This window comes from Leptosomus discolor, chromosome 3 (genome assembly GCF_034619465.1).
Source record: "Leptosomus discolor isolate bLepDis1 chromosome 3, bLepDis1.hap2, whole genome shotgun sequence".
Lineage (NCBI taxonomy): Eukaryota > Metazoa > Chordata > Aves > Leptosomiformes > Leptosomidae > Leptosomus > Leptosomus discolor.
The window spans coordinates 38,812,826-38,840,173 of NC_141393.1; the positions used below are offsets into that span (position 1 = coordinate 38,812,826).

Genomic DNA, 27,348 nt, shown 5'->3' on the forward strand with positions numbered 1-27,348 from the left:
ACAGTATTGCTGTTGTTTAATGAAACAGTACAGAATACTCAAAATTCATCTGTTTTTCTCTCCAAATATTTTCTTTCTGCTCCACTGATAGGAGGCCTGAGGGGACTTCCTCAGCCTGTTTCTCTATGTATGAACTGAGGATTTGGATTCTAGATGAGTGGGTTGGGTTTTTAGTGGGGTTTTTTGGTGTTTGTTTTAAGGTAACTAGAAGACCAGCTTAACCCTTGTGACTCTCTGGTTTAATCTGTGGTAGAGAGGGAAGGAAGATGGGTTTTCAGCGGCCACCATATCCTGGAGACAGTATATTGTTCTATTTACGATGCTTGCTTCTTACCACGTCTTCCCCACTTCCTCCCAACATTTTATGGAACAGACACTTCCTGATTTTAGTTTTTCACAGAATGTTAGGGGTTAGAAGGGACCTCGAAAGATCATCTAGTCCAACCCCCCTGCCAGAGCAGGACTATATTTATTTTCATCTGTAAATATTTTGAAGCTAGAGTTTTTAATGAGCATAACTTAGTCGTCAACTAACACATTGCAAAAAGACTCTTTGACTTTTGATGTGACAAACAATGCGCTGTATGTGAGACTGGGAAGAAGATTTCTCTCCATAGCCCTGTGCTCTCTAGCCGATTCCCTTCTGATTCTGTTACCTTAACAGCCAGTTGTGTTTATGGGTAGAGCTTAGCATCTTGGGGAGTGCTTGGGTCAAACTAGCTGGTGATCGGGTATCTCACCTAACCTTGAAGTGGCAGGTTGGAACCCAGCACTACCTGTGGGTGCTATTTCCCCCCTGACTGTAGTATCAGGCTCTGACCATACGCTCCTTTAACAGGAGTTGCAGTGAGACAAACTGGGTTCACTGGGATGTATAGATTGAGACACTTCTTCGCAAGGATGGGTCCTTCAGACAAAAATGAAGGCATGCCTGGGGGAATGGGTGTTGCCAATGTCCTTACTGTGGCTGTTCGAGGACATTGGCAGTATAGCTGGCTACTGTCTCACTTGCTGAAATCCTCTCTTCCCTTTGCCTTTCCAACAGGAAAGACTCTGCAGTTTGTGACAGAAAGCAGTCTTCTCTAGTTCAGCAAATCTGTTGTAAGAGTCCCAAGACAGCTATTTGTAATGGGCATCAGAGCTATTGATACATAACTTTTGGGGCAGGGGCTTGCCTCTGTGTTGGTAGAGTGGCAGTTTTATGGCAGCAGGTATCTGGGATGAACTCATGAATATAAAATACTGATTTGAAAAACAACTCACTACAGAAAATCTTCCCTTTCAGAGGTATGTCACCTGAAGATGGACCTGTTGCAGAATAGGTTGAAATCTGTCAGTGCCTGGTTTTTGTTTTAAACAATTCACAGGAAACACCTAGATTCTTCAGAACAACTTGGGTGTTGTTTGTTGGTTTTGTTGTGGTGTTTGTTTTTTTTTTTTCCCAACTAAAACCAGGCTGCCCTGCATAAAGTGTGAGGCAGCACAGGGAGGTGGGAAAGGAGATGTGTATTATGCTTGTGAGAGTTTTGTAAGGGCCTGAACACTGAAGTTGGAAGGAATTGAAGCATTTGAGCCATTGAACGTTAACAGTTGGCACTAGTATGCTTCTGACCTGGCAACATGTCCAAGAAAATAGTCCTGGTTGCTTGCTCCTTATAAGTCAATCTCTGTTGCCTTAGTTGATTGGTGTACATGTGCCTGGTCTTTTCCACCGTCTCCAACAGTGTACTGCGTTGGTTGGTGCTGACCAGAGAGGAGGATTTGTTAGAAATGCTTCTGCTTACAGAATGATGCACATGCTGCAGCCTCTCCAAGTGTTGTTCCAGACAAGCCTTGCTGAAATTGAGGTATGTGATAAGATTATTTTTTTTTGAGGTACTTGGTGGCAAGCAACCATATTTGCTAAAGCAAGTTGGTGTGTTATAGTCCTCCTGTACTGTGCATTTAATTGCTGCATACCTGGTTCCTGCTGTCTCAAGAGTACATTGATTTTTCTTTTTTTATGCCAGCTGTTTAACAGGCTCCCAGTACATAGGGGAATTTTGCACCTCTTTCTGCTTAAAGTAGTACTTGGAGCTGTTGAGAGATATTATTTGGCTTAGACAATACACTACTGTGCCTTAACAAGGGCATGTGCATATCCTAAATTATGTGAAGATATAGCTCGGCACTGTCTAGCTGCTCAGAGAAGTTTAAGGCAACACTTTGTTCCCTTTCAGCACCTCATGCTGGGTGCTTAGTTTGTTTAATCCCTGCAAGTAAATTTTGTAGGGTGGATATAGTAAAGAGTACAGAAGGTTGGCTTTTTTGTTTTGTTTTGTTTTTTCAAGCTGTGAAGCTCAATATTGAATGTAAAATTGGTAAATTCTGTCTAGATTTTCTTTTTTCTCTAGGACTCACAACTATCTCAGCCTTTCTTGTCTTTGAGTTCTTCTCTGTCTCCTTTTTGGCTGTGGAGCCAAAAATGTTGTACGTGATGATGGTAGAATTTGCTGTAAGTATAGAAGGCAGCCTGTTTTTCAAGTTGAAGCAAATATTTGGAGGTAGGTGAGGTTAAGGAAGAACAGCAAGATATTTTAAGCAGGCTTTTTGAAGCTGGCTTAATTCATTAGTTATACTGGAATGAGCCTATGAATTCAGTACAGTTATTTCAGACTTGCACTGTGGTGGTGATTGCTGTTACACCCTCTGTACCTGATGTTTGGAAGAGTACTGTGGATCCTCTCCCCTTTTTGGGAAAGGAAAATAAGAATATTGCAAACAGAGTATGTGGAATTGCTTGGTGAGTGCCAGCTACCCAGGAATCGGATGCTGAGAAAGGTATTTGACTTACACTACCTGTGAGAACGGAGACTTGACAGCTCTGGAGGCTGAGGCTCTATTAGCCTCTCAGGGGTAAAAAAAAAAAATGGGGGAGGTTAAGAAAGGTGGTTAGCATAGGCAGCATTAATGCAAGCTTCATATAGCGCCATGAAAGTTGTGTAGTTGTTGCCTGAGCTTCTCTACATGTTTCCTGCCTGTCAAAACCTCTAGCATCTGCAGGAAATGGAGCAATAAGCTAGATGAGCTTGTTTTGATTATGTGTGAATTTTTGCACACCAATAGGTGTGCAATTTTTGAGAGTAGATCCATTTCCTCACTATCTGTCTGTAATAGAGATGTAATCTACAGTGTGCTAGGCCATACTCTTGGATGGGGACACAAATTGCAGTTAAAGGCCAGTGACATGCGATGGAGGAAGGTGGAGGAGTGGGGGGAAGGTACATAAAAGAAAAAGACTAGTTCAGTTTTCATTAGTTACATTTTTATGTGAAGCTAGTCTTAGGAAGATGATGATCTGAGTACATTTGGGCAGAGAAACCTTGCAACAATCTACCAGTCTCCCGGTGTCCAGGAATTAGTTCTTGAAAGACATGATGTCACTTAGCTTCCTGGTAAGAAAGAATAGTTTTAGTTGTGAAAAGTCAGAGTAATGAAGGTCAGACCTCTAGAGCTACCATAGACCCAACTTCCTGCTCAGAGCAGGCGCTCAGGTTACATAGATCTGGATACAAGGGGTGGGTCTGGATGTCTTCCATGATGGTTTGGTCTATGTGTAGTAGGTGAGTGTCCGTCATGAGACCTTCCCTCAAGAGAAAGGCTGAGCTTGGTTTCAAACTGCCAAAATCACTGCTACTAGCCAGAGAACAACAGGAGGCTCAGAAGAGGATTGGGAAGGCTTCTCTGTTCAAATCCACATGTTTAGGTGATATTCAGCTGGCTGCTGGGGTCTGGGCTTTGAGGCCCTTTGTTATTATTTCTGTCTTCCTGCATCTATATTCTCCAAAGAAGTGGTAAGAGGTTGTAGGTGTTCTCTCAAGAGAAGTTGTGTTTAATATAGGGAGAAGGAAGATTTCTTGCCTCGAGTTCTTGTCTTGTATCAAGTCAAAACATCTTTGCCTGCCTGGATGTGACAACCTTTCTCCCTCCCTTCTATCCTTCCTTAACCCTCCAATAAAAGCATATTTTCCAGGACGTGTGTCTTAGAATAGATAAAACATTTCCATCCGTATAAACATGGTGTTTTCAAACACCACTGCAGTCTCTCATGCTGTCAGTGGTACACCCTCGGGGTATGAGTGTATTATTTGGCCATAGGTTTTTTGCCTTTAGGCTGTGTTTAGCAAAAGGTGTTTTAAGTAAATTCAATCCAGTTGGTATTAAAAGCTCAAACCCCATTCTTTTTCCTTGGTATTTCTGTGGAGAAGACATTGCTGGGGTGAGACTTGTACTTGGATAACTTGGCTGTTTTGTAGGTAACGCTCCATAACACAAATGAGCTTCTCCGGTGTCTTCTGGAACAAGAAGAGCTAAAATAGCTTAAGTAAAGAAGCAAAAACTCATCAAGTAAAAATATGTGGATTTACTTCTACAATTAATGACTGTTTCCAGTGTAATAGGGGTATAATGTGTGGCTGCTGCATGCCTCGTACCATGGTATGTGACTTCATTATGCTGTGGTTTTCCCCAATGTGTGGCAGTAAAGGTGCCAGGCTTTCAGCTGCTGGTGTAGGGTTGTGCCAGCCACACCTGGCAAACAGGGATGTGGTGACCTTATAGGTGTGTGGGCATGAGTGGCTGCGGGGAGGACAAGAATTTTATGTACTGCATGGGGCAGGGTGGCAGGCGTTGGCATTGCTGTAGCTGGACGCAGAAGTCTTTGTTCAGTTGGTCATCTGGTCTCAGGTAACTGCCAGACTTGGGAATAGGGGGCTGCTGCCTGGCCTGGAAAGAAAAACAAAGTTGTAATATGGAAATGCTGTTCTCAGGTGGAAAATGTTAAGGTAGAAAGAAGCAGAGGGGCTCTCCGCTGCTGCCACTGAGCCAGTGGTGGCCTTTGGAGTGCCTTGCTCCTGATGATGTTGCAGGCTGTGGAGGTGCCCATTTTGTTGTAGTGGGCGTTAAATAAACCACTCAATTTATCTAGAATGCAAACATGCAGTGGTAGCTGTACCACAGAGGAAGATTTGTATGAATCTCTGTTGAACAAAAACCCAAGATACTTTTTCCTCTCTTTTTGGCTTGAGATACCGAGTGCCTAAGTTTGAGGGTGTACCTGTCTTTGTTCTGGGGGAAGGTGAGTTTGAAGATCTCTTCCCTCAGGAGCACTGAGCTAGACCTTACCTCCTTTTGTGTCAAACAGAAGTACTGCCTTGCCAGGCTTCGTTGGGGAGGAGAGCCAAAATACTTGGTGTTCAGAAAACGTGAAAAATCCTGTTGCTGTGGGGTTTCAGAATACCTAATGAGTGAGTACTTAAAGGGACTGGGTCAACTGGGAAATCTTACCTTTTGTATGAAAAATGTCTCTACATCTGTTCATGTAACACTACGAAAAAGTTTGGAAGTTGAAATGTTACTTTCTCCTTTCAGATCATAGTGTGCTCATTGACAAAGGTATGGTCATTTTGTATCCCACAGAATAAATCTGGTCCTTCCAGGTTTGAAGGATTGGCTATGCTTCTGTTTTTTTTGTCTGTGCTGCATGAGGTAATGAGCAACTGAGCTGTCATGAGTGTAAAGTTCAGACTATGGCAGAGCAGCTTGGGGCCAACTCTAATCCTTGAACCTTCTTTTAATTTATGGAGGAAAAAAAATCCTTTAATTACTGGATACATGACAAATATGAGGATCAAAGCGAGACTTTGGAGGCAAAGCTTAACTGCTGCTATGCTGGAAGTAATCATGGCTTTCCTTGCTAATGAGGTTTTATGTTGGGACTACAGAGCTGAGAAGGCAAACTTAGGAAAAGACAATGTGAAAGACTTATTTTTTTGTCTGTCCTGTGAGATACCAGCCTCTTCCCCTCGGCCTCCTTACCCTCAGCAGAGGACAGTGCCATGCGCAGAATAATTTTGGCCATTGCTACTTCTTGCAGTCCTGTGTGCTTGTGTTGGGGTCACCTACACAACTGCTGGTCTGCTCGGAACTTTTCTTCTCAGGCTTCCACTGCTTTGTGCCCAGAGTGCAAAGGGGGCACCACATCCAGCTCAGGTGATTTTATAACGGATAGGCTGTCCTAGGTTCCACACAGGAGAAAAATGGGGTTTGTTTCTCTGAAAAATCTGCTTTTTCTGAAAACAGTAACAAGGTTGCTGTGGTTTGATCGCTGTTAGCCAGAAGCGTAGTTTGTGGTACTAGGCAAAAAAAGAGCCTAGAAATGTTTGTTATGGAAGTCTGTATTTAATCTCTCCGAGTGGCCTTTGGCTTGCTTAAAGCTATGCTACAGCCTTTCTGATTTCCAAGACTATTGATTGCCCCCTGTGTTGGAAAATGCATTTAATTCTGTGATGCTTTTGCTGGCAATAGGTCTTCCTTTTCACAGGGAAGAAATTTAGACTATAGATCTTGCTAAAAATTGATTGTGAGTAACTTCTGGTGACATGGAAAATCTTAAATAAGAATAACATAAACCACGTGCAGAAGCCTGAGTTGCAGAAGGCTTTGAAGTCAGAAGCCTGCATCCAGCTTTCGGCTTCCATAGGAGGTTGCTACACTACAGGAGTGCACTGTTTCTGCTGGTCTTTGGTGTGAAATTTATCCTTTTATAGTAGGATCATAGAAATGTGTAAGGAGGGCAAAACATGGAAGAAGATGACACTTTGTTCTGCAAACTTACCATCAAAAGCTGGCTTTTATAAGCATGAAGCCTGGGGCTAAGGTGAGACTAGTAGCCACCTGTCTCAGTAAATACTTAGCCTGGCAATACCTAAAATTCAGATAGTACATCTTTTCCCCTCTGGCACTTTCTGGCTCTGAGGCTGTTAACCAGGCAGTTGCTGTCTGTGTCTCTTTTGTGCTGCATTACTTTTCCCCTTACTGCTTGTGAGGAGGCTAAAGCCTTGCTGTCTCAGCAGCAGACTTAAGTCTGCATGAGAGCTATACACCAGGTACCTGGGAGCTTGCCTTTATGTCTTCCTGTAAGCAAATGCTTGGCTCTGCTGGAGACACTTGTGGATTGCTCTGTGTGTAGGAGTGTTTGTGGAGTTCTTGGCTGAATTCCCTTCCATGAGCAGAAAGCAAATACAAAGAGAGATGTATGGGTCAGAGCAATAACGTACCTGTACATAGCTGGAATGTTTTAAAGGGATGGGGGGGGAGACTGGACATATTGTGACCTGGATGGATCTGGGAAGTAACGCTGGCAGTAGTTAATCTGGCCTGTCATTTTTCATTTCATTTACTCATGGCACTTGATTGTCAGAGTAGGCTTTTATATGGCGATCTCTTTGTGGCTTAGGCTGCTCAGCATTGCTGCAAAATCCTTCTAATCCTTTTTGCTATCCATCTTCTGCAATGAAAACTCAATTGACAAAATGAATACTTGAATTTCAGAGAGCAAGGGTGGATTCAGGTTTGGGAAGAATGAAGAACCTGCAAATATCGCAAGACCTCTTTGGGACTAAAGGACTCTTACAATAGGTGAATTAACTTGTGTGCTATATCTTGACAGCTGTTGAGGGACTTTGCTAGTACTAGGGGTCTTATCTCCTTTCACAAGACTTTCACAGCTAAATGATACCCACCAACGGGTGCTCAAATAGAAAAAGACCTTATTGATCTGTTTTTTAATAGTTAATGAGGATGCATTAAGATTGTGCCTCTTGCCTTATAACTTTGCTGTGTGGCAGACCTGTATGTGCAGTAGCAGTGCTGAAGTAGAAGCTTTCTCAGCTAGTGTGCCTGGGTTCTGCAAGATAATAGAAAGCATTGCTGTGATGTATCTGGCCTCACATTTGTTAAAGAAAGATGGCTCAGGTCAGAGCACCCAAGAACACAACTCTGTTGATGGCAGTTTTGAGCAGCGCTTTCAGCAATTGAAGATGGCTTCACGGTAGCGGTTGAGGCTTACTGTGCTAACCATGCTTACTGCTGCCAAATGCCTCACAGCTCTAGAGTGTTACTGTAATCTGCTAGTGACAAAACTGGTCTTTCAGTGTTGCAGCTCTGACTGGGCTGTGGATAAACCAGGCTTGTGTTAGGGCTAAGCAAAACTCTTACAGGAGCGTTCTCATCCTCCTCATTCTGGCATCGTGTTATGAAAAGTGCTTTGAGCTTGATTGTCTGGACCAGAGTGCTGGCAGCACTGGTTCTTCAGAAAGCCAAATCTGGTCTGGGGATGCTGGAGCTGGAACAGGGGAAGGGGAACAGGCATTTTCCCTCTTATGCTGGAAGGAGTGACCTATTACTTTTGCTTTTAAATATGGATGAACTCATTCTCCCTACCTCAGATACTGACCATATGGTGTTCCTGGTAAAAGTAGCAGATGTTCCTCTCTTACTGTGTTTTGCTTTGTTACACAAATTCTCTTTGTTTTCTTTCTGTCCTGTCTGCAATGGGCTCTAATAGTGTTCAGCTCCAGTGTATCAAGTTATTGCTCTGAATTTCTAGATGTGCACTTACAAATAAGGCAGGGGCTGCATGAAACATTGCTTGGGTTGTGGATCTGATGTGTGTGTGTGTGTGTATAGAGGTAGTAACTGAACCTTGTGTTCTGGGTCAGTATGCTCAGCTGAATAGTTTCTCCTTCTGTTTTGCTGTTACTTGTGGCCTCTGCACTTTGTTCTTTAACACAAACCAGAATGTTCCACCCCACCTTCTTTGTGGCGGTTTGGTTTGGTTTTGCTAGCAAATGCAGTTTCTTTGCAAATCTGCATCACTTGTATCCCAGAGCAGTGTTGTTTTGGTGAGAGAATGGGGATATTTTTGCATGTAAGTGGTTGTTTTCTGTATTCTCCCTGGCAGTGTAGTTGTTTGTACTCTTCTGTACTCGTGAGCTGCTGATTCAGTTTAGTAAGGGAGACTAGGTGTGTGGTGGTGGACTGCAGCAGACAAACGTCTCTGAGTGCCAGATAGACCATGGCATCCTGCAGTCTGGATGCAGGAATTAGAGGATTGTACCCGCAAACAGTTCTCTGTTATGTCTTTGTTTGCATGGGGTATGAAGCACTTGACACAACACTAAGAAACTTCAGTCCTTGCTGGTGAGGGTGCCTCAGCCTTTCATAAATCTCACTTCACGTATTCTTACGAATCCTCATGTGGGAAGGGGCACCTTGCTTTGCCACTGGAGATCAGTTGCCCTAAGGCAGTGTCAGAGGCTGGCTGAGCCTGCACTGCTGCGCTGACCTGTGTGTACTCTATTGCCCATGCAGCTGGAACAGGCAGGGTTATGAACTGAGCCCTTCTGTGGGCTCCTTGTCTGAGCGTAGATGAAGATGGCTCCTTTCCCTTCCCTGTAAATCTAGCTGTGGTCAAAATTTCTTTCTTTACCCTGTCCAGGGATCCTGCCTGCTAGTCTTCTGTGTGAACATAAGTGTGTGTCAGTATTGACGTATTTATTGAGAAGGATGTGAAACAAAGAAGAACGTGGTGGAGATTGTTAAGATTTCTGGAATGGGGAGGAGGATTTGCTGTTAATATTAAGGAAGCTGCTGTGGCTTAAGAAGAAAAGCTTCCGTAGTTCAGTGAGGTATATGGTGATGGGATTGCTTAGGGTGAAACAAATATTAGTTTTGTCTTTCCTTTTTGAGAGAATGCAGATACCAACTTCCTGCACATATAAATGGCTGTGGAATAGTTCAAAGTGTGTGTGTGGGTATTTGTGCTCACTGGTTAATGCGATACTGAGAAGAGGCACTAGCACAGGTCTTGTGACCAGTCTGTTGATGTATTGTGTCTTGCTTTACCTTGGAAGGCTTATGACAGTGACACAGGTCAATTCCCCTTTGGGGAAAGCATGGGCCTTTAGCGGAGAGATTCTGCCTTTCTGGTGAAGCAAACAGAGATGGGGAGGTGATTATCCCTGAGCCCAAAGGGTTTCCATCAGACCTCAACATGTGCACTAAAGAAAGCTGTGGTACAGAACTGCCCTTCACATCTGTGCTCAGAAGTCACTAGTCCTTTCTGGAAGACTAGCGTCTGGGTGCTCGTGGGCTGTCTGTTTTCTGTTTGGGCTGTAATTCACCTGTGATGGTGTGTTTGTACAGTGCTGCTTAGCATGTGAGGGATTGTAGTTGCTACATTCAGTTAGACGAGGTGGTCTTGCAGGGAGCTTGCACTGCAAAATACTATAACTTGCAGGTACTTCCAAACTTGGTCTGGCCCCTTGGCAGAGCCAGTCAATGGGCCACACTGTTTCAAGCATCTGCTCATGACTGAAACCTAGAAGACTGGGAGGAAGGGTCTGTTTGAGGATGTTGGAATTAATGGTAGACTTATTCAGTTATGATAGATTGCTCTGAACTTTTAATGCTGCTCTTAGACAAAACCAGAGGAGTGAAATCTGCTGATAGCTGTGTTTTGGAGCAGGCTCAGATTCCCTGGGAATCTCACTGGGATGGGTTACAGGGATGCTAGGAGGCAGCGATTTCATCTTTTTCCTTAATCCAAAGAGGAACACCTGCATTTGAGCTGGTAAAATGTAAGGAAAGGACAGATAAATGCTAAGACTTTATGAAGAAACAGAGATCTCTTCTTAATGGTTTTGTTTGTATTACAAAAGTTACCACAGTCTTGCAGGTGTTGCCAGAATGTATACCCTTTAAACAAAAAAAAAAAAAGGGGGGGGGGAGCTTAGACTGATGGACAAGATCAGCTTTCAAGATAATCGCAGATGTTATGCAGTGAACCTGTGTCCTCTTTCCCACTGCTCTCAGTAGTTTATGCCCCACTGCCTTTGCAGCACCCCATTGTCTGTGCTGCAGGCATGCTTTGGCTTAGTATCAAGCTTTGAAAGATATGTTCAGCAGCAGCTCTTGATCTCAGCCACGAAGGGGGTGTCTCTTAAGGAGGCATGTCTAAATGGGGAGCAGTTAAAAAAAAAAAACCCTACTCTTATCCATCTAAAAAAAAAAAAATAAAAATCCAAAACTCGCACCCACCACAAAACCAGCACACTTTCTGAAAGTACATCTGGCATGGGAGAGGAGCCAGTTTGCTCTTTTTTTCCCTGGACCAGGAGATTCCTGTGTTCCCAGTTGTTGTGTAGGGAAGCCTGATGCAGGTGGCTGTAGAGTGGTGATAAGCCCTTGCATGAAGGAATGTAGCCTCTGTTACCAGGAGCTCCAAAAAGTGGGAGCGCAGCTCAGCCCGTGTGGGGGTGGTGGTGTGCTCGCAGAAGGCTCGCTAGATTGCAAATGCTGCAGCCACACAGGACCTCTGCAAAATGCACAAAGTAACTGCCCTCAAAACCTTACAAACTCGTTCCTATATGCCCAGGGGCGATTTTTTTCAGTCATGGGAAGTCCTGGAGACATTGTTAATGAGTTCAGCTGAGGAAATAGCACGTCTCACTCTTGCGTGCGAAGCGTGAACTGGAGTGTGTGCAGAGAGGGTAAGGAGGTGTGGTTTTAATCTTAAGAAGGAATGAAAGAGACATGAAAGCAGAGGTGAAGCTGTGTTAAGACTTGAAGACAAGAGGCAAGAACTGGGAACTGGAGAGGGAGAGCTATTGGCAAGGAAAGTCTTAGTCTTTACTCCTTTCATAAATCTGGTTTTATAAATTAATAAGTATCAAGCTCATGTGAGTGACTGTAGCTACAAAAATAAAAAGGCAGTTAAATATTTGCTGATAAGAATTTGAGGGAAGCCTGTTTCTAAGCAGTCTTGCTCTTTTATTCTTGCTGCTGAGCCAAATTATTGGCATGTTCTGAGACAGAAATAGCTCATGTATTTGAGTGACCTTTTAATTTCCTTTTCTATCTTCTGAATCCACTATAATGAACAAAGAAAGCATTAAGAACAGGCGTGGTGCAGATTTTATTGCATGTTTGCAGTAGACAAGATAGCTCTGGATTTCTCTGGGTGTTAGATAGTAAGAACCTGCTGTGAGAGTAAGATCACAGGGAATCAGTCATGGTTCAGATTAAAGAGGTGGTTTCTCTCCATGTGGTAGTAGCTCATGATATCTTTGTAGCAGTGGTCACTTTTGTTCTGTGTTCATACAGCATCTAGCACAGTGTGGCCTGATTCTTACGCTCTGATTTCTGCCTCCCTTTGCCCTGCTAATGCTAATGAGGCAAGAAGTGCTCCCAAAGGGCTTTTTTTTTGCCTAGTCATATACCTGTTGTAGCAAAAGTTTATCCTTTAGCATGTGCCCTGGGCTTCCTGTCTGCATCTCTTCCCTTCAGTGAATTCTGTAGGGAGTTACAACAACTAGCAACGAATGTGTATGAAAAAGGGTGTTAAAAAAAAGCATATGCTGAAGAGAAGGGCATAAGAAATGGTGTTTCATCCAAGAGGCTTTCATTGGGTGAGTGGATGAGGGAGATGCATGCAGTGGAAGAAGCAGCAACATGAGATCAGTGGGCTTTTTACTACACAGCATGAAAGGATCCCGAAACTAAAATCTGATCTAACTTTTTCTTCCTGTGTGTCTTGCAAGAAATGTTTTCCATGTAAGGCACAGGATAGCCTACTGTAAGGAAGCATGTGGCTGTCGTTTATTTCAGAAAATGTGTCTCAGCATTCAAACACCAGAAAACAGACCAGATAGACCTCTGGTAGCTGCAGCCTTTATTGCCCATGTTTATGCTATTTAAAGGCTAGTGTCTTGGTTTGAAAAGACAGGTGTCTGTGGAGGAAGGCAGGAGCCTCCCTTGAAATGGAGAGTGCAACCCCCTTCCCTCCAAACTATTATAATTTTGAAATTAACGGGCCTTCAGGCAAAGATATGGGGAATAGGAATAACAGTTCTTTACTAATATATATATATATATATATATATATATATATATATAACACAAGGCAGGGAAAAACAAACAACCCACTGGTTTACACTGACAGAGTCAGGAATACAACCTGACACCCTGTTAGGGTGGCAGTAGCAGTCCGATAAGATGCTGGCTGCAGTCCTCCTGAAGTGATGGGTGTAGTTCTGTGGAAGCAGCAATCAGGTAAAAGAGTCTGGTCTTCCTCCGAAGGTCCAGTGGTCGGCAGGTAGCTCTTGTCCTCTGGAACTTCAGTGGGGGGAAAAGCTCCTCTGGGAATCCAGTGGAAGAAAGGCGGCTAGGGTGTTCAAAATCTCCGTTTTTATTTGGCATGGACTGCTTGGCTCCTTCCCCCCCCCCTCGCCGGGCGGAGCATCTCACCATGGGATGGGGAGTCGTGAGGCAGTTCCTTGATGGGCCATTAACAGGAGATAGCCCAGGAGCGAGTTATCGATGGGTCAGGCGATAAGGCATTGTTGTGCCCAGTAACAGGAGATAGTCCAGAGGGGGGAGGCAGGGAGCACCGCCCCACCTGGTCTCAACAGCTCCTGAAGATGGTAATAGAATATTTTTTTTTTCCTTTTGGCACATTTTACACTGTAACCCAGGACAGCTAGTCTTCTCAAACTTGATTCTAGTGAAATAACAGGCTTGCCTAAAGTCTACTGGCTACCTGTAGGTGAAGAGAATAAGCCAGGCATTGCTGGGGATAGGCCTGACATTTTTCAAGTCAACATAATTGTATTACCCAGCTCATGGTAAGCTGCAACCCTTCCAGAAGGCTTCTAGAGCTCTCGTTTGACTGTTGGTAAACAATTTCTTATGCAAGTCACCCATACAAAGCAGCCCACAGTTCAGGTGCTGATTGTATTAATCACTTCTCTGAAGTTCTTCCTAATTAGTTCATTCCCCTGGTACCCTTTTTTCCCCTCATACTTTTTTCCTGGCATATAATAGTGGAAGAAAAAAATTTCTGCCTAGGAAATGGGGGTTTAAGCATTTCTTGTCTAAAAGAGCAGAGGATTCCTTTTTGCTGAAGGTGTTTGCAGACCTTGGGTTAATCTTCTTAATACCTAAAAAATAATTCCAATCCTTAACATAGGCTAATTCCGTGAACTGGACCCTCACAACATTAGTGATATCAAGACAGTAATATGCATGTCCCCTGTTCCAGTTTCCTCCTTAGCTTTTTTTAGGCTTCTGCAAAGTCTGAGACGCACATTGTACATTGTGCATCTTTCTTTTGTTGCAATGTCTTTCACGTTACTAGCATAGATCTTAATTCAGCAGTCTCAAACCTTTTGTGTTTTATGTGTAGGTCTGGGTGAACACTCGCAGAAGTGAACTGGGATCCCTCTGCATATCGTTGTCTGTTGGTGATTGGTTTGTAGGTCAGCTCTGTAGCCTGCTCTCAGGAACGTGCAGTGGGCATCGAGCATTACCATGCTCTGAAATGTCATGGCCCTCACAAAGCTGGTTCTTTCATCTTTCTGCATTTCTTCATTCTTATCAGATCAGGAGTCCTTCCTGTGGTTAGGAAGTCCAAAAAGCTCAAGCTTATTTCCCCAGAAAAGAGAGCAAGCAAAAATTTCAGGTTGGGCATCTTGCAACTGCTGACACTGCAGACCATCACCTGCTCTACTTTTCTCCTTGCAGGTGGAAGTACCTGCAGTGTTTGCAAGGAATCATTTAGTGTTCCCTTGATGATGGTGGTGTTGAGGGTGTACCTGTCAATTCTACAGAGGCCTCCTTCCAGTAAGCCTTTGCTTGAGAAGAGTAACTTTATGTCATATGATGCAGAGTTCTGAGATTGAAACGTGCTGTTGGTCTAGTGACAAACCCCAACATTTTTCTTTGGTCAGAAATAAAGATTTCTTAATGGGAATGATTCTTCAAAGAATTGAAACTCCTGTCCTATTACACCTGTTTCATAGCAAATGTAGCCTAAATATAATTAGCGTCTTCAGATTTGGTTTTGTTTGCAAGGAACTTATGAAGACCATTGTAACCTTTGATGTAAATAAAGCCCAGCTGTGCTTGGCAGAGAAGATGAAGCTTAACCCTGGTCTCTCAGAAGTAAGTTGTTGGGCTCTGTCCTTACCAGCATTTTTTGTTCTCACCTACCTTTCAAAAATCCTGGTCATAGCATTTCACTGCGATTTCTTTCTACTTACAGGGGTGGCGTGAAGCAGCCTTTGCAGTGATTCCCAGCAGCTATGCTCAAGCTCGCCTGAGGAGTGTGATTTGGAGGTGGTGGGGAGGCTAGTGAGGGAGGTGGTGGCTGTGGGACTGTTGCTGGAGGGCAGGGAAAGGGATGTGGTTGGAAAGGGCTTCCAATAGCTATTGTGCTATGTAGCATGCTGTAAGGAGGGTAGGTTTCCTAAAAACGTGCCTTATAGCATCCTGTGGAGCCTTAATGGAGCTATTTATTTTCCACAATGTGGGCTTCTCTTTGACCTCCCCCCACTTCCCTCTGCATGTGAAACAGTGACTGCTTCATGAGGAGAGTAGATCCTGAAGTGCGAAGGGAGACAAAGATCGTTTGTTGTCCAGAGCCAACTGTTGCTTACATCTGTTAAATGTCATGTTCAGCTCACCCTGAAGAGCATTTTTAGGTGAACTAGAATGTGTATAAAAGCAGGCAGAGGCTAGCCTTTCACAAAATGAAGCTTATAAGTGGTCTCTTTTAAAAGATGCTCATGGAAGCCTGGACAGTTGCAAATGACAGACCACCAACTCCCCTGGATACTGCTGCTGTACATGACATTCACAATCCATTCACATTTCCCTGACTTTTATAGGTGGAGCTACAGATGACATCTGTGGTTTGGTTTGTGGGTTTTGGTTTTTTTCCCAACAGTTGTTCCTCTGTGCATTTAGTGAAAAGAAGTGAGGTTAGCTTAAAAAAATTCTTTGTCAGTTCCTATGCAGGGACCCTTTCTGGAAATTCTGCCTGATGTATTTTTTTTCTTGTGGATAAGAGAGAGAAGCTCAGTTAACCTGTGCATATGAGACAGTTGACAATCTGTTGATGTTTAGACCTTCCTGCAAGATACAGGTTTTCTTATTTGTAAAGCATGCCTTAAGTGGTTGCTCTGTTTCTTTTAAACGGTTGCTCCAGTGCTGTTACTTTACAGTTACTCCCTATTGTCTGTTCCAGAGAATTGTTGATCAGCTTTCTAATAGTGGTGTCAGGCTATCTGCTTCCCTCCACACAAACGCAGCATTTGTAGGAACTAACACTTATCTCTCGGTATGGTTTTTATTTAAAATGTTTGGCCTTAGAGGAAAAGGAAATGAGTAACACTGAAAGATGGAGCAGATGGATTTAGACTGTTGTTTTGCAGCAGAGTCTTAGACTGCAAAGGCAAAAGGAGAACAGCTTTGGTGAGGATGACTGCTGACTCTCAAAAGACTAAATTGCATGTCAGATTGACAAAATGGGGAGAACAAATTTAATCTTAAGAGTACAGTAATAAAGGGTTTGGGTCAATTCCCTTTGAGAAACTCATTGAAAATAGATTAAACGAACATGAAAATCCTCTGCTGTTGAAAGTTGTTTTAAATCTTCATCTCAGTTTGGTAGGTTTTGCATATTAATTTTGCTGTCCTGTAAGCTCTTGTAGCTCTCTGTGCTGTTGCTTGGAGCACTATGTTACAGGTAAAAACATGAAGAGAGGATGTCTTTTAAACTAGCTTATTTTATAGTAATTCTAATAGTCTAATCAATTCACTCTGAGGGAACCTTGTCTCCAGAGACAGGAAATTGCTTGAGGATTACTGGCTGCGGCAGGACCTTCATATTTATTTGCAAAATGTCTGGGGGTGGGGTGGGGGGGAAATCATTCTTCCTTTTAAAGGCAGTTGAAGCTGGAGCTGCTGTGCATTTCCCACAAGGCCAAGTAGAGGTCACTGGGAATTCTGTGCTAGAATGTTTTTTCTTGACAAATAGTTTGATGGCTTGAGTGTACTTGTGCAAGATGCTTGGTGACACATCAAAGCCCCAAGCAATGTAGAGTGACCTGTTTCCCAAGTGGATGTACTATTCACTTAGCTGCTAGTGGCTTGGCAGTGTTGTTTCCTACCCTGCAGACAGCAAAGAGTTAAATGTGTCTCCTCTGAAATGCCCTTTTTAGGGGGAACTGGGAAGGATCTTTGACTTCTCAGTTCAATGCAAGAGGAGCTGGGGAAGAGGTTTCTGGGGCAGCACCGTGGTATCCTTTATGTTCATGTGCCCAGCCTGTTGACATTTGAATATAAGCATGCTGGAGAAGTAATGAAATGCAGAAATCCAGTGAAGACGCCATACTCTCTTCCTCTTGCTTGTGTTTCATGGATGCTTGCCTGGCAGCTGGCCCATTCAGGGGGTGGAGGACTATGACTAGAGCCAGGAGGGGGGCAGCACCTGGGAGCGGTGAGCTTGTCTGAGGGACAGCTGGCAGCATGTCCTGCTTTCAGGGAGGCAACTGCCCAGGTCACTGACAGGATGCTTCACCTCTGGATTCTGGTCCCAGTGGTAGAGGCAGTCCCTACAGCTTTATCCAGGGTTCGTCTTTGCACGTGTGAGTATCAGGAGGGAATCTGATCTTTGGGAGGGTTTTCCCTGGAGTTTTGAGGCAGGCTGGACAAAGCCTAGCTGTGCTTTTGCAGTCCTAGGTGGTCTAATGAAAAAGCCAAGTGTGAGGCAGGAGGTTAAATAGCCTGTATCCTCTAACTTCTGGGTGTATCTCTTTCTGACCTAGCATTGACACGTGTCATTCTTGCCTGTATGCAGCAGCACTTTGTAGCCTTTCTCACCTGTTGCACAGAACTGTAAGATTTACTGCCAGAGGAAGTTGCTAACTCTTGCTGTTCTGCTTTGTATAACTTTTCCTCCTCTTTTGGCTTCAATTTCATTTGACTTCCTCTAACTAGGCAAGCCTGTGTTGCCTTTGGCTATCCTGGAGCACTCTCACCCAGCTTTCTGGCATTTAATCTGTATGGAAACCAGGATGCTCAGAGCCCTGATTTAGGGGGATTGTTTAGTTCTAGAGCATCTTTATGCATAGTAAATTATTTCTGCCACACTTTAATGTAAATGGAGCTGGTTTTAGGAGCAAGAAGCCTGTCAGGCCAAGTAATCGCACATATTGTGCAGTCTGCCTGCTTAAGTTAGAGGGTGATTCCACGCTACAGGCTTTGGCAGCAAAGCCGAAGTGGGAGTTTCTTACCTCTCCCCAGCTGCTGCTTCTGCTGGCCGCAGAGCTGTGCTGGTGCAAGGACCCGGTTTCCCCAAGCTACTGAAAGTTGCATCAGCATTGTGGAGGTGATGGTTAGCTGCAAAATGGGTGTGGGAGCAGCAGCATGGAGGTGTCCTGTTTCCCAAGAGCAAGGAGGTGTCCGGCCCTGCCAATGGCAGGGGGGTTGGACTAGATGATCTATCAAGGTCGCTTCCAACCCAAACCATTCTATGATTCAGCCAAGACAGCAGTGCAGGCCAGTAAGTGCTCAGGTGGTGGAGGGACAGGCTCCAAAGGGGCAGAGCTGACGTACAAGGGGTCAGTAAAGGCTGAAGAACCATTGCTGCTATATAAACAAGGTGCTGAGAGCTTCTGAATGAACAGTTACTACCAGGCAGGGCACCTCGGCTGCCTCAAGATCCTTTGCTTAACGCTTTCTTTGAGTTTCTTTTTGGTAGTGGCTAGGTGGCCCCTCCTCGAGTAGCTGAGGAATGGTGATCCTTGTGGGTGCTGTGGGATGGGTGCAGGAGTCTGTGGGTGTGTTCCCCCTCCTGCTGCAGGTCAGAGCATCCTGGGCCCTACCTCTGGGCTATCCTAGTTCTAGAAAACGGTGTCCGTATAGATTTTTTTTTTTTAATATTTTTTTTCTACTAATAGCCATGCTTTATAAAGTCTAAATGTCACTGAGTTAAGTGCGGGAGAAGTTGAACCTTCAAATTGACCTTCTGTTAGAGATGCAACTTACAGGTTTTATTTATGACAGATTTTATTCTGTGGACTCTTACTTCCCTACTTTTCATTCTGGCGTGCTTCTCTTCCATACCAGTTTAATGGTGGAAATCTTTAATGTGCAACCTTTGAATGGTGGTTGTAGGTCTCGGGAAGCTGGTTTGTCACCTTATTAGAAAGGGACCTGTCCTGGGGATTCTGCTTGGAGCACTTGGCCTCCTCATGGTGCGTGTGTATGCCTCTCAGTGATACGTAATGAGCAGCGATCCTTCTTGGAGTGCCTCTCTGGCTTGATGCTCCTAGCCTGTGCCGCTCAAATCAGAATATAATTACAACTGATCCCTTGTTAGAAAATCAAATTAAGCATAGCCTGTTGAGGGAACTTGTTAGGGAGAAAAGGCTATGGGGGTCTTCCGTGTAGTGATGTGTGCTCTCTCTGAGCTGGTAATTACGAGAGTAATGTAAAAGAAAGGAAGCTGTTAGGACTTAGGTTTCCCACCCCCTCTTTTTTCAGCCCTTGAGTATTGAGTTTTGAGATTAATTTATGGCACCTTGCCTAGAGTCTGAAAGGCTCAGCTTGGATATGGATGGGGTGGACACTGGTGTCCCTGCTGCCAGTGAGGGTGCCCAGCTGGGGAGCCTGCCCAGGCCACCTTCTGTAGCTGCACTTGACTGTGGCCTCACAGGAGTGGGTCTGCGTGCAGGCGGTGTCCTACAGTTTTGGTTGCAAGGGGTTTGAATGGTGATGCGAAACTTAAATTTTCCTTTTTTGATTGTATGCAGGCAAGAGTGGTGTGGCTGGGCTCTGTGAAGTGAAACGTGTCTGGTGCCACTGTGATCGCTGTCTGTCACAGTGAGCATTTGTGGCAATACATGTGCATCTGTCATGTTAGCCCAGTGCATCCTAAATAGTAAAAGCAATAGGAAACATCTAAGGTCTTTGCTGGTACTAAAAAAGAAAAGGGAAATAGTGAGCTAATAAATTAAAAATTGAGCCTTTTGAGACCTGAGACCTTTTGAAGGCCTGCTTTTTTTTTGCCCGCCCCCTTCTTGAGATCCATTGAAGCTATTCTTTGTGTTAGAATCCCAAATGCAGTCTTAAAGTCAGAAGCAGAATTTGAAACTGTGCTTTTTAACTTTCTTAGTTTGGTCCATGATACAAGTTGTTGGAAGGTGAAGTTTTTGGAGGACTTAAGGGGCAGTTTGTGTGTGCGTGTTTATCTTTGAGAAGTCCTTTGTGCTGACAGATGTCTGAACATCAAGGGTTTGTTAGCCTGGAAGGTTCTGCTATTACAACGTGTCTATTGAAGAGAACTTTCTATAGAAACTGTGATACAAATAATAATCACTGCACACCAATTGTCATCATCCCATTGGAAGTGGGTGAGTGGATGATGTCTTCGTATCTGGGAAACTTGGACCATTCTAAGCTTGAGTTGTCTCTCACAGCTGTGCTTTTAGGAATAACTGTAAGAGTGCCTGCATCTTCTAGCACAGTTCCTTATTTAAGTGTCAGACGGGTTTGCTGAAGTTTATATGTAGGGAGCTCTGACAAGAAAAATGTTTCCCAAATGGATGTCCTCTTCAAATGGCTGTGCTGCCCAGTGTTATTGTATCTGCATGTGTAGCAGACTGATGCTTTTGGCCACGTCAGTTGAAATGAAAGCACAAGTGGTAAGGATGGGGAGAAGCACATTCTAGTAGTGAGGGATTATAAAATAAACCTTTACTGTATGTGGGCCTTGTGGCACATGCCCTGAAACAGATTAACATAACTGCATAAATGAGAAAAGCATCCTGGATATATAAGTGACCTTACCCAATCTGGTGCTGCTTCAAGAACCCTGTTCTTGAATGTAACATTTCAAGCTTGTTGGACATTTAAAGAGGTTCTGCCTTTGCATGGCTTTTCTTTATTCTCCTTCCCTGAAGCCATTTCAGTTTACTGTGAGTTTTCTTTTTTAGGGCTTATTATTTTTGGAAAGTGTTCTGGAACATTTTGTGCATATGGTCCTCTGTAAATGTGCTGTTGTACTGATTAAAGCTGAAAGTATGAAACCTAGCCTTTCTGATTCAGTGCGGCAGGGGAAAAATGCTGAAACAATAGTTTCCAAAGGGAATGATTTTCCAAATAAAGACATAGTTAAAAAAAATGGTAAAGATTGTGTGAGATGTGTTCTTCACTGTCCCCCAGTCTCTACTTTCTCCCATAGATTGTATAGATGCCTGTATGTTCAAAACCAAACCAACCAAACAAACAGAAGACCAAAGACCAGAAAATCACTTAAAGCAAATCCAGCACTTCTTTCTTTTTTTTTTTCTTTCATAACTGGTTTCTCTTCATTCACTGGTGATGTGACCCCATTGCTCTAAGCTTTTGTTGTGTGCATTAACCTGTCTTAACGAAATCTGCCATGCATTGGAGTTGTGTGCATTAACCTGTCTTAATGATTCACCCTGCCCCTCCATAGCTCTGCTTTTCCTTCCTACTGGTTCCTGGAAGTTTGCAGCCTGCCCGTAACTAGCTTGTCCTTCCTTATTTGGAAGGACAGTTGGATTTTGGTCTCTTATTTTCCTCCTCCCAAGTAAAAATTCCCGTGAAATTCTGTGACTTTCAAGGAAACTTTTTAAAATTTGGGGAGCTAATAATATCTAGGGATTTCTCTCAGACTTACCAAGGCAAGGAAAGTTGGATGATGGTTTGGTTTGGGTTTTTTTTAGTCATAAAATTCAAATTTTCTGCGACTGTGTCAGACTTGCCATGACAACCACAGTACTTGGAAATGGGGAAGAATCTTCACAAGACTGAGATGGAGACAAATTATTAGAAACAGACTCCATTTCTAAAAGTACGAGAGTGGTATTTGCAAGAATGAAAACAGGTCCTAGAGCAAGCTCTGCTGTGGCGTCCTCTTTACTGTGTCACCGAATGGGAAAGCAAGTCAACTGAACAAAAAACATTTTATGGCTTAAAGGCTATGATGTGAAACAACCAACGTTACTATACGTTGGTGTGTTGGAGTACCTTGCTAACAATTTGCCCTACACAGTTGGGGGTCTGATGCTGTTAGTCCTGACGTGAAGTGCATTTTTTGGAGGCCTACTCTGATGTCTTCTTGGGAAGATGGAATTTACTGCTGCAGTGCACAGATATATTTAGAAGACCAGTGTGGGTGGGTGGGTGGTTCTTAAATCTTTAATATACCATGCAAAGGAATGGCAGTTTAGACTATAGGAGATGCAAATCTGTGAACTGTGACTGACAATGATGTAGCAATGGACTTTCAAAGTGCACAGTGAAAATATGCTTGCTCTGGTTTTCCTTGAGGGATCCAGGAGCCCCCTCACTTGGCTGACTTATGCTCAATTAATTCATCCACCATAGAAAAATGTCTTCAAAATTTTTATAATTGAAAGGTGAAGGTGTAAAACGAAGCTACTAAACACACGTGTTCTAAATCATCTGTGTGTTTGGGGGAGGGAGGGAGTGTTACATGGGTGGTTTGTTTTTCTTATTTCCTCACTTCCTCTTTCGTCTTTTCCAATTATCTTGGATAATTGAGTTAGCTGTGCTGAAAAGTCAGATGATTAAGATTTTTCTAAACTGCCAGGTAACTTTGAATGTTTTGGTTTTTTTCTTTGTGTCTAGTTTAATTGAACTGTGAAGTTATCCCAAAATGTTAACAATACAATAGTGTTTCTAAAAACTTTTGATTAAACTGGTTTAGCTACAGGAACTGAATAGAATTGGGGATTTCTTTCCTCTGTTGGCACTTGGACTTGATTTTTCTGTAATTTTTCTTATAAGCAGGCAAGAGGATGACTTTTTTTGTTTTAAAGCCTGACTGCTCATTGAAAGCAGACAAAATAAGAATACAGCAAAACCAGCAACTAAGGGTGAGGGTTAAATCCTCCGAACTACACTGCTCACATTAAGTTCCACCTGCAGTGTGACCATGAGGCAAGAACAATCCTTGTACTTAGCCTTTCAAAAGGTATGCTGTGCACACCCATCACTCATCCCACTGCCAAGATCTGTGCTGTGTGCGTTCAAGAGACAGCAAGCGATTTCTGAGTATTAATGTGTGAGGGGAAACCGTGTGGATGAAATGGAGATTTCTGATGTGCATGAGGGTAACTAATTTTCTTTTGGCAAGTTTCAAGTATGGTGTTTGAAAGCAAGCCAGTAGCATTCCAAACATATAGAATGCTTCCCTAAACAAACTGAAGAAAATGGGGAAGACCCATTTTCCAGCAATGGTGACACAGGACATAACTGTGCCAGGCATCTTATGCTACTGGATAGCCTCAGACTCTCCACTCCACCCCCCTGACATCCTGTGTCCTTGGGGTGAACCTGAATCTGGTTCTCTTGCATGTTCTAAGCATGTGACCTCCTAAAGAACACTTTTTCCATGGGGACCTAGGAGTCCTGCTGTGACGAAATAGGGAAAAATCAGAAAATTAATCATAATTCTGGGAAAATGTACGTATGCTTATGAAGGGATCTTGGATCAATGGATATGAGTTAGCAGCTTCTGAAGGTCTAGCAGATAAATGGCAGAGGTCCCAGAGGTCCTTGAACAGCTTAGCTTAGAAAAAGCTACTGCTGTATGCAAGTCTGCTCTCTTTGGATGATTGTGGTTTAAGAGCAAGCAGGAAGTCTGGCCCACATGGTTTTGGTGGAAGCTGATGCCTGCTTCAGGGAGCTCATGTATAAGTGAACTGCTGCTCGTTGTGCAAGCAGGGCTGGCCATGCACTCAGGGGGACTAGCTCTGAAGCATCGCTGGGAAGGTTGCTTGATGACAAGACTTCAAGAAAAGGGCCAGGGATGGCTGTGACCCAGGAGCAATGAGTACTTTTTCTCTTGTTCATAGCATTCCCTGAGAGGGTGTGCAGCTATTGACTTTGTGGCCATAGAGGACGGTTTATTTTCTTACCCATATTTAGTAGATGTTTTTCAAAGTGCACATTAAAAAGAAAGCAAAAAAAAAAAAAAAAGTACCTCTATTGACTGACGTCCTGTTAACAGAGGAGAATCTCCTCTCCCCTCCTTACTGTATTTATGGGAACTGCTCGCTATACTAAATACTGTCTTTGAAAACATCTCTGTTTAAACTTAATCCTCCCATAACCGTGAAGTGCCCTTGCTACTGTTGGATTCTGCCTCATGGTTCCTAGGATCCATTAAAGAAACCAGCCCATTCCTTAATGCTGTGTGTAAACAGGGAATCACTTTGATTCATATGAACCCAGGAATCGAGCAATCTCCCTGAGAGTGTGTCTCTGACTAATGTGTGTGCTCTACAGTGCACTCCAGTTAACTTCTGGAGGTGGAGGCCTAAAGACTTGTTATGAAAGCTGCTTCCCCCTGAGCTGTAGGTCTAAGGAATGTGCTAAAACAACAGTCAACTTTCATAGAGTTGAATATCTGTCTAAATAGCTTCCCAACCACGAGCTCCCCTCTGGGAAGAAAGGGTACCTTCTTATCTAGCCAGAATCTCTTTCATCTTCTAATTTTGCCAAGGAAAAGTCAAGGCTGGGAACAAGTTTTATAACTTGGCTGAAGCCCAAGGGAGTAACCTCGCAGGTGGTACCTGTGCCCATTGTCTCCTAACAATTCTGAGGGGTTTATCAATGCTATCTTCCACTAAATGGTTTTGCTGCCTTTGTGTCTGCTTCAGATCCCGCACTGAACTAAATCAGCTTAGTGGGATGTTACTGTAGGCGTAGCAGCAGCCATTTACAGCATTCCTTGTGGAGCAGCCCTGTGCCTCTGATGGAGAGGATCCCTGGTAACCTGGGACTCAAGTGACTTGGTAGCTGAAGAGAGATGGAAAAATCGTGTCTAACTTTACAAGAGAGAAACAGTGCTGTGCTTTGGAGTAATCTATTAGTGAATTGAGAAGAAGCAATAATTGATTCTACTCTTGTTTTAAGTGTCTCTAACTTGGTTGTTCAGAGACCAAAATTGGTCTGCTGGCTTCCACACACCATCTTTGTGAGAAGAAAATGCCTCTGGGGCAAGGCAGGACACCTCAGGTGGCTCAGCAAATTCTGTGATAATTGCATGCCCTCTTCCCTACCTCCCCTTCTGGCCGCTGATATATCACCTGGCAAGCACTGTTCTGAGGGCAGGGAAGGCCACCTCTGAAACATACCTTGGCAAGACTTGTGGAGTTTGTTATACTAATGAGGCTTCATTAAATTGGAATGGGGAGGACAGACCTGTCTTGATCTAATCAGAAGGGACACTTGCTGAAGACAGCGCATTGCCTTGTCAAAGCTGCAATTTGGTGTTGACCAGTGACTCAGAAGAAAGCAGTCAGCTGTTGGCCTGGAGTATAGGCCAGGTGCTGGCCTCTTCAATTGAATATAAACTTAAATTCCATGTGGGAGATCTGACTTGAGAGGAGGGGGCAGACATGTACAGACTAGCTGGCTTAGCTTTCTTCAGAGGAGTGTTTTTTCATTCTGTGGTCTAATTGTTGCTGAAGGAATCTAGCAGGTGAGCGGCAACATCCTTACTCCTTTCTGCATGGTAGGAGTTTGGTGAATGAAACATTTGCTTCTCGTCTATGGAAGACATGAGAAATCTATAGACTGTGCTATGGGCGTAGAGTGGGATAGCTTCACTTCTCTCCCTCCCTCTCCAAATGAAGCAAGAAATAAAAGGGGCAGACACAGAGTTTATTGTAGCATCAGCTCAAGACTTGCCACATGGCAGTTTAAATGTCGTCTTGAAATGACATTTCAAGGCGGGGGTGTATGCAGAAAAAGAATTATTCTTTGGTAGAGACTAATTGACTTGAAAGATCCACATTTTAAAGACAGCCCTTTTGTGAAGTAAATATGAGTAAAGTAGTGACACAGAACTAAGAAAACCCTGTTTTCACTAGGATGACTTCCAGGTTTAATGACAGATCTACATATTCCCTCCCATAATGCAGCTTCTCTTTTGCCTGAGTAATTGGACATGAGAGTTGTGGCTGTTTGAGTTGTGGGTTTCTCTGGTCAGTGCTGGCATGCTGATGTCATCTCAAAAGTACTTAAGCATCTGAAAGTCACACTGCCTTCCCTAGTAGTAGGAGTACTGACCCAGGTCTCCCATCTGTTGTCACAGGGTACAAGAGAGTACAATACCCACCTCTGCACCTCTCAAGTTTGTTTGGAGTTTTGAATTTGCTTTGGAGACTTGGCCAAAAAAAAAAAAATCCCACTTCAGTATGAATATCCATTTAAGTGAAGAAGCTGTGGCTGAATGGGGTTTCCCTCAAAATTAAAAGTATTCCTGTGGTCAAGTGTAAAGAAACATTAGTTTCTCCAGGGTTTTGGTTTTTTCCCTGAGAGCTTCAGATGTCTGTGAGGAATAGTGTGATAAAGTGCTGAAATGTGTCTGTGTGTCTCCATGTGGTTTTTTGTTTGGTTTGGGGTTTTTGGGTTTGCTTTTGTTTGTTTTACTCCATCACTCACCTGGTTGTCTTTATCCCAGTTTTCTCCTTCCTTCTTTGTAAAACCAGTGCACACAGATTTTTAGTCCCAGCTTTCTTTCACGAGCATTGGAGTTACGCATGACATTGGTATTCATCCAGGTCCAAAGTTACCATTGGAGGTCTTGCAGGCTGAAACCAGCTTGGTGGGACGTGTTCTGCTGTGTCTTTTTCCTTCGTTAAAAATAGGGGCTCAACTTTGTGCTTTCTTGATCTCCCAACTGTGCTTTGTGTGTTTGTGTACAAGTCTGGTTTTGCTGTGACGGTGCCTGATAGGCTATGGCTGAATCCCTCAGTCCTCAGGTATGAGCAGTGTCACATCCTGCAATTTTAATTGCTGTGCTCTGTACTGTCAGAACATTATACCTGAGGTTTGCAAGCTGTTTTACATTCCTTCTCATGAGTGTGTGTTTGCCTGCCTGCCTGCCGGCTGGCTGTCAGATTTGCTGTTGCCTTTCCAGGTGGCTGAAGAAGCATCTGATTTATTTATCCTAGCTGTCTAGTACAGTCTGCTGTGTCTTGGAGACCTTCTGAAAGATGGTGGAGGTATAGGAAGGCTGGCTCTCTTGAAGTTATTTTGAAACAAATTCTCCAGATGCTATCTTCTCTGGGCCTGTCTTGAAAGGAAAAGCTAAAATTAATTATAAGCTAGGTAGTCTTCACACTTGAAATATTAAGAGGGTGAGTGAAAAGTTCTGGTCTCTGTATAATGCAGCTCCTTGTAGTATTTCCTATGTGGAAGATTGCCTTTTCTGCTCCTGTTCCCTTGTGAACTGTGAATATTTGGTACCATTCCGAAATGCTAGAACATGCAAAAGGCTGTTTTTGTTTGTTTCTGCATTTCCCCTTTTCCTCCCCTCCCCAGATGTTGTAGATGTTTGGCTCAACACTTACTGTTTCTTTCTTTGTTTTTCTAGACCAAGGTGCTCCTGATCAATTGGATCTTTCGGGAATTTTTTGAAAAAGAAACTTTGGTGGGTAAAAGATGTGCCATGGAATGGTAGCACCAAAGAGCAACACAGGATTGTCTCTTACCTTGACTAGCCATGGGTTATTTCTTCTGCTAGTTATCTTTGGTACCTTTATCTTGGAAGCACAGGCCACAGGTAAGTGAAACCTTTGCATATGTTGCAGGGTAGGGGTATAATTTTTATGGGGAAGC

General features: G+C 43.6%; 1 protein-coding gene across 1 annotated transcript in view; it reads left to right on the plus strand.

Annotated features, from left to right (window-relative positions):
• SUSD6 (sushi domain containing 6) overlaps nt 1-27,348 on the plus strand; it is an 80,143-nt gene that overhangs the window by 3,077 nt on the left and 49,718 nt on the right. Inside the window, exon 2 of the mRNA XM_086462825.1 lies at nt 27,104-27,292. Coding sequence (XP_086318951.1) covers nt 27,172-27,292 — 121 coding nt within the window. The 5' untranslated portion in view covers nt 27,104-27,171. The remainder of the gene's footprint in view (nt 1-27,103; nt 27,293-27,348) is intronic.